General features: G+C 42.8%; 1 protein-coding gene across 2 annotated transcripts; it reads left to right on the top strand.

The window, feature by feature from the left end:
• Window positions 1-425: 425 nt before the first annotated feature.
• Window positions 426-4,709, top strand: CFAP97D1 (CFAP97 domain containing 1). Of its 2 annotated transcripts, none has more exons than XM_041723917.1 (5): window positions 426-549; window positions 1,080-1,150; window positions 1,419-1,537; window positions 3,951-4,007; window positions 4,523-4,709. In XM_041723917.1, exons 1-5 carry the CDS (start codon window positions 426-428, stop codon window positions 4,617-4,619), a joined length of 468 nt encoding a protein of 155 aa, XP_041579851.1. In that variant the 3' UTR covers window positions 4,620-4,709. The 2 variants fall into 2 exon arrangements, with proteins under 2 accessions (XP_041579851.1, XP_041579850.1); XM_041723916.1 differs by lacking the exon at window positions 4,523-4,709 and adding an exon at window positions 2,912-3,035.
• The last annotated feature ends 8,132 nt before the right edge of the window (window positions 4,710-12,841 follow it).

Genomic DNA, 12,841 nt, shown 5'->3' with positions numbered 1-12,841 from the left:
CACCTCCCCCCAAAAGCTCGTGATCTCACACCTCCACAAGATCCATTGTAGTGGAGACTACTTAGCTTGTAGTTGAAGGTATGTAACGAAGGCTAGACTTCTCCATCCCCACCCCCTAACCCCCACCTGGTGTCTTCTCACCCCTCCCAGCACATCACACCTTTTCCCACTGGTGTTGGTGGCATCCACGTGCCAGGCAGGTGGGAGAGATTCTGAGTCTTGCCCTTCATCTTGACTTGGACCTGTGTTAGCTTTCAAACAGAAGCCCGGGGATCGTCAGGCATGCTCTGCTTCTCCTCTTCCTTCCCCAGGACCTGTCCCTGATGTCATAACAGGGTAACTATGACAACCTGTCATGGGGACCGCTAAGTACCTCACAGAGGAGCCTGGGTGCCTCATTTCTTAAATGAGACTAGGAAGAGAAGATGAACAATTCCCTGGATTATCTAGCCTACCCTGTAATTGTCTCTAATCACAGACAGAGCACAACCTTCAGGAAGAAACTGGACTTTGGCCACTACATATTTCACAAGAATAGAATACAAATAGGTATGTGGGCAGTTGGGGCGAGACACCACGATTAGGGGTTCTGGAAGGGTCCACCTTACAGATATTGACAGTAAACCAGCATAGTATGACTTTGTGATGGTTGGTCTTATCTGCTGGGTTGGGTTGGGTCAGGTCAAGAAGACCATCGGCGTCAGTGACAAAATTTACCTTCCACCAGGAGTTCAGTGGATGGAAATGCCCACTCAAACTCTTTAAAACCAAAGTCAGTTAGAGAGGGAGTGGAACTCCAGCTCCCAACAGGCTAGTTGCATTGGGAAAGGATGGGAAAGACTCTTTCATGTGTCTGTTTTACCCATTCTGGCCCTCACCTTCTGTTATTTGTGCTAAAAACTCTTCAAAGATGCCAGTTTGGGAAATGTAGCTAACCTAAAATTCCTGAACTGGGGAAAGGTCAATTCAAAATCATCACATTAATGAGTCAGGGCGGTTGTCTAGGACGTGAGCAGGCTTTTTGAGGCGGCTAAGAGGACTTCTGTATGGTAACATAGATCTCTCTTATCCTTCTCTAGTGAAACCAGCTGTTGATACCAAACCGCCAGCGGCGCACACACATCACATTTTAAAACTGAGCAAACTACAGGTACGTGTTGTTGCCATCTGCAGATGTACTTTATTGATTTCTGTCTATGTCCTGAGGAAGTCAGGTTCCCAGAGCCTTATAAACACCCACCATTCCAGAGACTTATTAAGATGCTCTACCCCTTGCACACCACACCCGTTCCTACACTCTGCTCCCAGTCTCCACTGTGGCCCACGATTTCCCCCTTTCCCACCATCCTGGAGAAGGGTGATGCTGAGCATTTGGGTGTTGGACAATGTCACCATGGTGGAGTGTGGTTTCTTACCAGGGTGAACAAAAGCGGATCGACAAAATCGAATACGAAAACAAGCAACTGTGTCAGAAAATCGCCAATGCCCATCGTGGCCCTGCCAAGGTGGATTGCTGGAACGAATATTTTTCCAAGAGGTAGCATTATTTCTCATCTTTTCATTTTTGGAAAGTCAAAATTGACCTTTCCCTTGTTGGGTTTTAGTGCAAGGATCTCCTGAGCAGGAGGTGTACTTGAGAGATGGTATCTCGATGGGTAGCCAAAGAGACTGGGTTAAGGAGAATGAAAACTATCCAAAACGGAGATCTTTCTCTGGTGATAAAGGGCTAACTTTTATTGCATCTAAGAGACTTTTTTTTAAAAGATTTTATTTATTTATTCATGAGAGACACAGAGAGAGAGGCAGAGACACAGGCAGAGGGAGAAGCAGGCTCCATGCAGGGAACCCGATGTGGGATTCGATCCTGGGTCTCCAGGATCACACCCTGGACTGAAGGCGGCGCTAAACCACCAGGCCACCGGGGCTGCCCTAAGAGACTTTTTTGAAGTCCTATTCAGAGTTGGTCACAAGAAAACACTGCATGCTTTTGTAGAATGGTGACCGTAGCTGGGACTGACACAGCATTCTTTTTTTCTTTTAAAGATTTTATTTATTTATTTGAGAGAGAGACAGAGCACAAGTGGGGTGGAGGAGGAGCAGAGGAAGAGGGAGAAGCAGGCTCCCCACTGAGCAGAGAGCCCATTGCAGGATTTAATCCCAGGACCCTGGGATTATGACCTGAGCTGAAAGCAGATGCTTAACCAAGTGAGCCACCCAGGTGCCCCTGACACAGCATTCTTAAGAGTCAGTTCCTCAAATATTTCCTGAGGAACTACTATGTGCTAAGTCCTATGAATACAAAGATGAAAAGAGATATATATATATTTTTCCTAACATCAAAAAATTCAAGACCTATTAGGGGAGATGTTTATGTAAATAATAATGGAGAATAGCCAGGGCTACAAAAGAAGTGTATGCAGGAAAGAATCTGGTGAATGTGTGTGTGTGTGTGTGTGTGTGTGTGTGTGTAGGAGGGAGTGTCAAGATACCTTTCCTATATCCTAATATATCTGAAACAGTTGACAGGTGAGATGAAGTGAAGCAAAATTGTCACCAGCCTTTTATGATGTGTCCATAGGCAAGACCTTCCCTCATCATATAAACCAGACAGTCTCCATCCTGGTTTCACATAATAATTCCTAGGGTGCTTTTACAAAATGCCAATGCCCAAGCTGCACCCAGACCAATAAAGTAGAAACTTCTAGTGGACATCAGGGTTGAAAACTGCTGATATAAACCTGCCAATGTTGTGCACACTCCCCAGAGTGTAGTGTAGTTCAACAGATGTATGGGGTCTCACGGCTCAGTGAGAAAGTCTGTTCTCTGCACTTAGCGCAGGTTTATGACATTACTAGTTCCTTCAAGAAGGGAATTTTACTCTTTGACCATCTCAGGATTTTGTGTTTTTCAGTTTAAACAGAGAAACAAGGAACCGAGAACTAGTGAGAATCACCGTGGAAAACCAGGGCATTCTGAAGAGGCTTAGTGATCGCAAACCCCACTATGACCGCAGGTCATCCGAGATGGACTGGCAGGCACGTGGCTACTCTGTGTCTCTTCCTTGCGCACACACAGTTGGTCTGTGTTCAGAGTAGAGGCAGTTGCAGAAGAGCCTCCCTATGCGGCTGAGGGAGAGATCATGAAAAATGCAGTAATTGGTAAAAGAGAAAGCACCCAGAGCAAACAAAGCTAATGACAGGAGCAAACCATCCAGGAGCTAACCCATTTGCTCCTTGGGAGCAAAGCCACCATGCGTCAGTTTCAGAAAATATCTGGTAGCATTCTCCCTCAAGCTTTAGTTCATTAAAAAAAAAAAAGACAATGTATAAGCAAAAAGGAGAAAAGGGTACATGATTCAGTGTGTAGTTGATTCCCTTCATTTAGGATGACCTTTCAAGAAGGAAAAAAGAAAAACGCCTTCTGCATTTATTTTATTTTTTTTAAGATTTTATTTATTTATTCATGAGAGACACAGAGAGAGGGAGAGAGGCAGAGACACAGGCAGAGGGAGATGCAGGCTCCATGTAGGGAGCCTGACGCGGGACTCGATCCCAGGTCTCCAGGATCATGCCCTGAGCTGAAGGCAGTGCTAAACCACTGAGCCACCAGGGCTGCCCTATTTTATTTTTTATTAAAAAATTTATTTATTCATGAGAGACACAGAGAGAGGCAGAGGGAGAAGCAGGCTCCCTGCGGGGAGCCTGATGTGAGACTCGATCCCAGGACCCTGGGATCACAACCTGAGCCAAAGGCAGATGCCCAACCACTGAGTCCCCCAGGTTCCCCCTGTGATTTTTTGTTGTTGTTGGTTTTTTAAAACCAACAACAACAAACCAACCACTCCCTGCCTTTGGTCTGTAAGCCTTTTCTAAGCCAGCCTTAGGAGCTAGAACTTCGACTTTAGCACCAGCCCCCTGGCATTGACATAAATCTGATTTTCTCCCTTCAAGAATTCAAGACGCTATATCAGAAATACGACAAGGTATCTTCTCTCCCAAGATGATTAGGTATGTCTTACCACGGCTGCTTCTTATTGGGGAATACAGTGATCATGGTTGATCCTGAAGCCCTAAGAACTGTACAGATGGAGCACAAGGGACCCAGTTAAAGGGATGGATTTTGCCCTTCTGTAATATAAGGGAACTTAGAAGTCTCTGTTTCCTCTCTCCATACGAGTAGGAAGTGACTGGCTTTTGTCATCAGCTTTGAGTCTTTACGTGAGTCTAAGGGGAAGTGATTTGTTCCAGGAAGATATAAACAGGAGGTCTCATGGTTTTAATGTTGTGCCAAAGTTCCATTACAGGTCTTTGTCACTATTCAAGTACTGTTGTGTTGGCATTTTGTATTACTTAACATTATTAGTAATGACTAAATTTGTGTGTGTGTGTGTGTGTGTGTGTGTGTGTGTGTGTGTGTGCTGTTCCCGAGGAGAAGGATAAATGGACACTCAGGCTTTCCAAAGAATAGCTCCGTATAATTGATATTTCTCTATTTCTCTTCCTCTCTTCCCCCTGAATACAAGGTTACTCACCATGGAAAAGATACGAGAGAAAGCCCTAGGATTTCTTAGCTACTTAGAATTTCAAGACACTCCTAAGTGGCTGAATGCTCCATCTTAGGATGCTACAATAAAGCTTGGAACATAAAATGAGTAAGTTACATTTAAAGTACCCAAAGGCTTTTAAGTCCCATCCCCAAATGGAGACAGAGTGGGGCAGGCAGAAGGAAAGATGCAAGCATTATTATCCGGGGCTCTGAAAAGAAGTTTCTATGAGACAGAAAAAGAAACAACTTTTTAAAACATACACCATCGCCACCATCCTAGAGGGGAGGAAGGTTGGGGTAAGATGACCCAGCTGCCAAGTGCCACGCACTGTCAAAATGGAGAGCAGAAGCACTTGATAAGAGTAAGGGAACAGAGGCACAGAGAACAAATGCCATTAGGCTCTCTGTGAATATACAACACTGGAAAAGAATGCCTCATTGAAGTTTCTGTGTATTCTGTTCATCTATAGGGAGCAGCAACAGTAAAAGTGTCATACATATCTCAAAACATATGGCAAGACAATGCTGCATGACTGCTCTGACTGGTCGTGCTGGGTTTGAGCCTAACTTTTTAAACTTTTTATATTGCAAGAGAGCAGATCTTAAGTGTTCTCATTACAAGTAAATAAACTTTTTATTTTAAAATGATTAGATTCACAGGACGTTGCAAATTCACAGGTACATTTGCGAAAATAAATGTACCAGGGCTGGGGAGGGGGCTCCTGCACCCTTCACCCAGCTTCCCCCAAAGTTAGCATCTTGTGTAACTATAATATGATATCAAACCAGGAAGCTGACATTGGTAGAATCCATAGGGTGTATACAAATTTCACCAGTTATACGTGTGTGTGTGTGTGTGTGTGTGTGTGTGTGTGCGCGCGTATAGCTCTATGTAACGTTATCACATGTGTAGTTTTGGGTAACTACAGCCACATTCAAGATTCATAGTTTGTACCATCATCAAAAGACTCCATGGTACCACCTCTACCCCTTTTAGCCACAGCCCCCCTCTTCCAGTAACCACTAATCTGTTTTCCATCTCTGTAATTACATTATTTCATGAGTTACATAAATGGGATCATGTGGTATACATCCATTCTTTTGAGACTGGCTTTTTGTTGTTGTTCCATATAGCCTTGAAGTTCATCCAAGTTGTGTGCATCAAAAGCTCATTCCTTTTTACTGCTAAAGTAGTATTCCATAGTATAAATATACCAGTTTGTTTAACCATTTGCCTGTTGAAAGACATTTGGGTAGTTTCTAGGTTTGTTTGTTTTTTTTTTTTTTTTGACTATTGTGAATAAAGCAGCTATGAGTATTTGTTACAAGTTTCTGCATGACAATAAGTTTAATTTCTCTGGGATAAATGCCTGAGAGTACAATTGCTGGGTTGTATGGTAAGCCCATTTTATTTTATTTTATTTTTAAATATTTTTTATTTATTTATGAGAGAGAGAGATTCAGACAGACAGGCAAGAGACACAAGCAGAGGGAGAAGCAGGCTCCTCACAGGGAGCCCAATGTGGGACTCCATCCCGGATCTCCAGGATCACGGTCTGGGCCGAAGGCGGTGCTAAACCGCTGAGCCACCCGGGCTGCCCGGTAAGCCGATTTTAAAAGGAACTACAAACCTATTTCCAGAGTGACTGTCCCATTTACATTTCTACCAGCAATGGATGAGTGATCCAGTTTCTTGACATCCTCACCAGCATTTGATATTTCTGATTTTAGCCATTCTGATATGTGCATAGAGACATCTCATGTGCTCTTAATTTGCATTTCTCTAGTGATTAATGAAGTTGAACATCTTTCATAGGTTTATTTGTCATGTGGATATCATCTTGCGTGAAATATCTGAATATCTTTTGCCCGTTTCCTGACTGAACTGTTCATTTTTTAATATTGAATTTTGAGAGTTCTTTATTATATTCTAGACCAAATCCTTTGTTGGAAATGTGATCTGCAAAATATTTTCTTTCAGTTTGTAATCTTTTAGTCCTCTTTTTTTTTAAACATTTATTTATTTATTATTTATGATAGACACAGAGAGAGAGAGACAGAGACACAGGAGGAGGGAGAAGCAGGCTCCATGCCAGGAGCCTGACACGGGACTAGATCCCGGGACTCCAGGATCGTGCCCTGGGCCAAAGGCAGGCGCTAAACCACTGAGCCACCCAGGGATCCCCCTAGTCCTCTTTTTTTTTACAGATTTTATTTTTTATTCATGAGAGACACAGAGAGAGAGTGGCAGAGACACAGGCAGAGAGAGAAGCAGGCTCCATGCAGGGAGCCCAATGCGAGACTACTCCCAGGACCCCAGGATTACGCCCTGGGCCGAAGGCAGATGCTCAACCACTGAGCCACCCAGGCGTCCGTCTTTTCATCCTCTTAACAGGGTATTTCATAAAGCAAAGTATTTTAATTTTGGTGGCATCCACTTTATCAATGATGAAACTGTTCTGTGTTTTGTCTATATCAACATCAATATCCTGGTTATGACCTTGTGCCATAGTTTTACCATCTGCTTCCCCTGAGGAAACTGGATAAAGGGCACATAGGATCTCTGTTATTTCTTATACCCATGTAAATCTACAATTACCTCAAAATAAGACGCTGAAAGAGTGAATCAATATGTCCAATTATAAATTCATTATTAACTGGTTCCAGTTTATCTCATTTTGAGGAATCACTTCAATCTAGAATCTTCTAGATACCCAGATTAGAAACCTGGAGGTCATCCTTTACTTCACTATCTCACTTTCTCCTTCCCCCTGACTATGTATTTTCTTCTTTTTAATTTTTTATCTTTTTAAAATATTTTATTTATTTGTTTTAGAAAGAGAGAGAGAGAACTAGCAGGGGAAAGGACAGAAGGAAAGAAAGAAGCAGATTCCCCGCTGATCAGGGAACCTGACTCAGGGCTCAACCTCAGGACCTGAGCTCATAACCTAAGCTGAAGTCAGACACTTAACTGAGCCATTCAGGCACCCCAGCCCTGACTACATATTTTCAATCCAGCACTCCTACTGCCCAGGGTCTGCATGTGCTACTGTTAGCTTCCCTTCATCTGAGAATGTCTTCATTTTTCTTTCCTTCCTTAAGGATAATTTCATCACATATAGAATTCAAGAGTGATGGTTCTTTGCTTTCAGCACTCTATAAATGTTGCGTGACTTCTTTCTGCCTCCATAGTTTCCTTTATAGGCAATACTAAAATAGAACTTGAATTGGTGTTTCTTCCTGGTTGTTTTTCCCTGTTTTTCAGATTTTTTTCTTAGTCTTTATAAAGTTTTTAGAAGATTAATTATGATGTATCTTGTGGATTTATTTGGTCTTAACCTACTTGAAGTTTATTGGCTTCTTGAATCTGTAGGTTTCTGTCTTTCACCAAATTTGGGGAGTCTTCAGCCATTATTCCTTGAATACTTTTCAGTTCCACATTTTCTCTCCTTCTAGGATTCCAATGATCCAAACATTGGCTCTTTTGTTATTGTCCCACAGGTACCTGATCCTTTTCTTTCTTTTTTCTTCCAATCTGTTGTTCAGATTGAGTAAATTTTATTAATCTGTCCTTAAGTAACCTGATTTGATCTTCTGTCATTTCCACTCTACTACTGAGGTCATCCAAGTTTTAACTTTCACAATGATTTTTTATTTCTACAATTTCCATTTGGTTCTTTCTCATAACTTCTATTTCTTTGCTAAGATTTTCCCATTCAAGAGAATTTGCAATTGCTTGTTGAAGCATTTTTATCACAACTGTTTTAAAATCCTTGTGAGATAAATTCTAACATCTGAATTGTATCAATATTGGTATCAATTGATTGTCTTTTCTTTGTTTTTTGTTTTGTTTTTTTTTTTTTTATTTATGATAGTCATACAGAGAGAAAGAGAGAGAGGCAAAGACACAGGCAGAGGGAGAAGCAGGCTCCATGCACCGGGAGCCCGATGTGGGATTCGATCCCGGGTCTCCAGGATCGCGCCCCGGGCCAAAGGCAGGCGCCAAACCGCTGCGCCACCCAGGGATCCCGATTGTCTTTTCTTTACATTGTTGTCTTCCTGGTTTTGGGTATGATGAGTGGTTTTCTTTTTTTTTTTTTTTTCAGTTTTAGCAATTTTCTTTTTTTTTTTTAGATTTTATTTATTTATTCATGAGGGAGAGAGAGAGAGAGAGAGAGAGAGAGAGAGAGGGAAATGCAGGCTCCATGCAGGGATCCCGACATGGGACTTGATCCTGGGTCTCCAGAATCAGGCCCTGGGCTGAAGGCGGCACTAAACCGCTGAGCCACCCAGGCTGCCCTGATGAGTGGTTTTCCATTGCATCCTGGACATTTGGGTATTATGTTAGGGATCTTTTAGTTCTATTTACATATTCTATTTTAGCGGATTAGGAATCCTGTTTAGGTTTAGTGTATTATTCTTGGTTCTTTTATGGGTCTTCGTTCCAGTGGAAATTCAGCTTTTTGTTTGTTTGTTTGGTTTTTATTTTGTTCGTTTTTTTTTTTCGTTTTATGATTTTATTAAGACACATAAAACATGCATATAAGCTGTCTATTCATTTTCTTCACTGTGCAGCCTGGCATTGGGATTGGTGACTCTGATGGCCAACTGGGCTACTCTTTCCACAATGGCTTTGAGGTTCTTGGCGAAGACATTGTGAGCACTGTCTGCACAGTGAGATTTGTTGCACATCAACAGCACTTCAGGCTCCTAGACATTGTGGACTAGGAACTTCAGAAGCCACTGGACAGCATATGCTTTGTTTGCTTGCTCCCATAACCAATACTAGGCATCAGGATCTGGTCCTTGAATTTTCTGTGCACCCTCCTCTCAGTGCCTCTGGATTTCTGCTTAATTTTAACATGCTGATCTGATGGGTGCTGGATGAACTTCTTGGTCCTCTTTTTAACCATCTTAGGCTTCACCAGACATCTGAGGGTGGCCATGATGCTGAGGAAGAGATGGCAGTGCTGTTTTCTGAGCCCTTGCAATACTGTTCTGGTCTTTGTTGTTCTTTGTGTGCTGCTAGGATTCCTGCTCAGTCCCTCCTGGCATCTTCTGTGGTGTCAGAAGGTGCCTCCCTGGATTGCATGGTGTTGCTGGGCCACCTTCTGCAGAGGTGCAGGCAGACATTGCTGCCACTGTGTGGAGTCAGGGAGACATGGGGCTTTGCTGCTGCTGGGAATGAATTGGGCCACTTGCTGGCATCCTGGTGTGAAACTAAGGTAGGGGCTCCATGTAGGTCTCTACTGGGCTCCCTGTCCTTTAGCTGAGAAAGCAAGCTTTCCTTTCTTTTTTTTCTTCCCCCCCTCCTTCCTCCTCTATGCCTGTTGGTGGTTGCAGGCCCCTTCAGAGCTTAGACCAGGGTATATAGGAGATGAAAAGAAAACCCAAGAAACTCACCACACTGTTGTTCCTCAAGCCCTGAGATCCCTAGCAAGCCCACTCATCTTTCTGGGGTTTTAAAAAATATTTTATTTACTTGAGGGAGAGAAAGCAAGAGAGAAAGCAAAAGTACGAGGAGCACAGGGAGAAGGAGAAGCAGACCCCTACCGAGCTCACAGCCTGACTTGGGGCTCATTCCCATGACCCCGAGACCATAACCTGAGCTGAAGGCAGACACTTATTCAACTGAGCCACCCAGGTGCACCACCCCCACCATCATCTTTCTAGCTTTCCGAGTCCTTTTATTGTTGTTTTTAAACTTCCAAAGTTTTTAGTTGTAGTTGGAGAAGAAAAGGAAAATGTGATTCTACACCATCTTGTTCTAAAACCACAAGCCTGCCTTTTTGTTTGTTTGTTTGTTTGTTTGTTTGTTTGTTCTTAAAAGATTTTATTTATTTGAGAGAGTAAGAGAAAGGGCACAAGCAGGGGGAGGGAGAAGCAGACTCCCCACTGAGCAGAGAGCTCGATACAGGGTTTGACCCCAGCACCCCAAGATCATGACCTGAGCTGAAGGCAGATGCTTAACTGACTGAGCCACCCAGGCACCCCACAAGCCACTTTCAAAGGAAGCAATAATTTGAGACTATATTCAAAGGGCAGGAAAAAAAATAGAGTAAAAAACTGACCTGCATCAACCCTGCCCCACCCCTGTTAAATGCTACTTATTGGTTCTGGACTATCTGACTCAAGATTGGGCTTTGTGCTTGTGCTGGTCTGTTAACATTAAATAAATCAGCAAAGGCTAGCATGTTGGTATGCATAATTCCTGTGATTGGTGGCATGAATGATGTGACACTGGATAAATGGACATAAAATTTTGATAGGCTACATGTCTTTATGTATGTATTCAGACATATGATGTAAAAGCACAATTGGCTTATGTTTATCATAGCTGAGCACTGCCTGAAGGATGAATGGTTGGTTGTAACTTTCTTAAGCCCCTCTCTTATAGACAGTGGAATGGATGGCAGAGGAGGTTACAAATTGCTATCAAAGATGGCAAACAGGATGAACTCACTTGCTAATTCTGCTTAATTTATACTGGATACTTTGTCCTGAAAAATCCAAAAGCCATGCCTAGATTCAGCAGGAGTGCCATGCTCAATTAGTACTGTCTGCCATGGATACAAGGATGGGCGGTGGCAGCACATATGCCCCACCCCTTTAACATTCCTGATCTAGAAAAGTCCTCTAGAGCTCACATTCTTTTCGTAGACACAGAGCTCACCTGAATTTGAAGGCCCATGGTGGGAGTAGGGGAGCAGGGGGAAGCTGTATCTTGAGGGGTATGTAATAAAGAGATTTCTCAGTGTGGAGGCCCAGAGTGATGGTCTTTTGCAAAGATTTTTCCCAGGGGCTCAGAACACATGTAGTTCTAGCTGGAATGGGACTTGGCGTGGCATTTACATACATCCTACCAATATCTATTTGTAAACAAGTGCATTTTTTTTTTTAACAAGACTTTTCTGCTTTTTACAAATGGTAAAAACACTTTACAAATGACGTCTGTCTCTGGGGCCTTATCCATTCTACTCTCACAGACTTAGTAGCAGACAAACAGCAGATAACAGCTTACTTATCTCAGGGGTAGGGAAGTTACTTGGACAGGAAATGAGGCAGGCATCCCATTTCCATGCCCTGCTTCATAATATACATGAAGAGAATTATTACCATTTTATCTGACAATTGCATAAAAATATTACGAAGCCAAAAATGCCTGTTGAGTAAAATGATAAAAAGAAAAAAAAAAAAGCCATCTGGTGTTCAACCACTCTGTTCACATACTGGAGGAAAAACCACCCAGATGGGACTTGCTAAGAGTTGCTTAGTGTCTCTCAAGAGTCATTTTGACTTATCTGTTTTCTGCACTAGAGCTGATTTTTTAAAAGATTTTTTTATTTATTTATCCATGAGAGACACACAGAGAGAGGTAGAAACACAGGCAGAGGGAGAAGCAGGCTCCATGCAGGGAGCCCGACGCGGGACTCGATCCTGGGACTCCAGGATCACACCCTGGGCTGAAAGCGGCACTAAACCGCTGGGCCACCAGGGCTGCTCTAGAGCTGATTTTAGAGCCTGGCTCTCCCATATAATACACACAATTTTGTACGTGTCATTCACACTTGTAGGGGGCAGTTGCCCTCCCTGCCCTGCCGCTATGTGGAGAACTCAAGACTCATTTCACTTATTAAGAATTTGTGCTTGATCAGTGCAAACAAATCCTCATCCTTTTGCTAGAAAGACCTAAAGAATGTGATCTGGCAGGTGGACCTACCAGGTTAGTGAGTTAGGAAGTTACAAAGGTATCTATGTGAGCAGGCAAAATGGAAATTTCTAAATGGGCAGCAAATCTTCTCCCTGGTGCTTCACCCTTAACAGGGCTCCCTTTTCTTAACATGAGGGAAAGGGCTTGGAATGTGTAAGCAGCCTCTTTGCATTCTTGAGCCGTATTGCATTTTATTGTAAACTTTAGCTGTGGTGAGAACCAGGGCATTTGTCAGGGGGACAAGAGGGACAAGTGATGGAATGCAACAAAGCAAAGCCAGGGCTCAAGTATATGAGTCTGAGGGTATTTAGAAAGGGAACGAGCAGCTTTATACTCCTCCAGAGTCCTTGAAAACACCACTGTATCATACGATAGCACAATAACTCATGATGATTGTGAAGTGTGCCTCGGTCTTCAGAAAAAGTTCGCATGTGCTTCCTAATTAAGAAGGCAGAGAACCAAGTTTTCTACTGCCAAGCAAACGCTATTAAAAAGGTTAAAATCAACATTTTAGTGTTTGATGGAGCTTCAGTTGCATGGAAAATCTCAGTGGGTAAGACAACTCTATTTCCAACAAAGCTAAAT

This window comes from Vulpes lagopus, chromosome 12, assembly GCF_018345385.1.
Source record: "Vulpes lagopus strain Blue_001 chromosome 12, ASM1834538v1, whole genome shotgun sequence".
Lineage (NCBI taxonomy): Eukaryota > Metazoa > Chordata > Mammalia > Carnivora > Canidae > Vulpes > Vulpes lagopus.
Note: the sequence above shows the minus strand (reverse complement) of the source record. Positions and strands in the feature narration are given on the sequence as shown.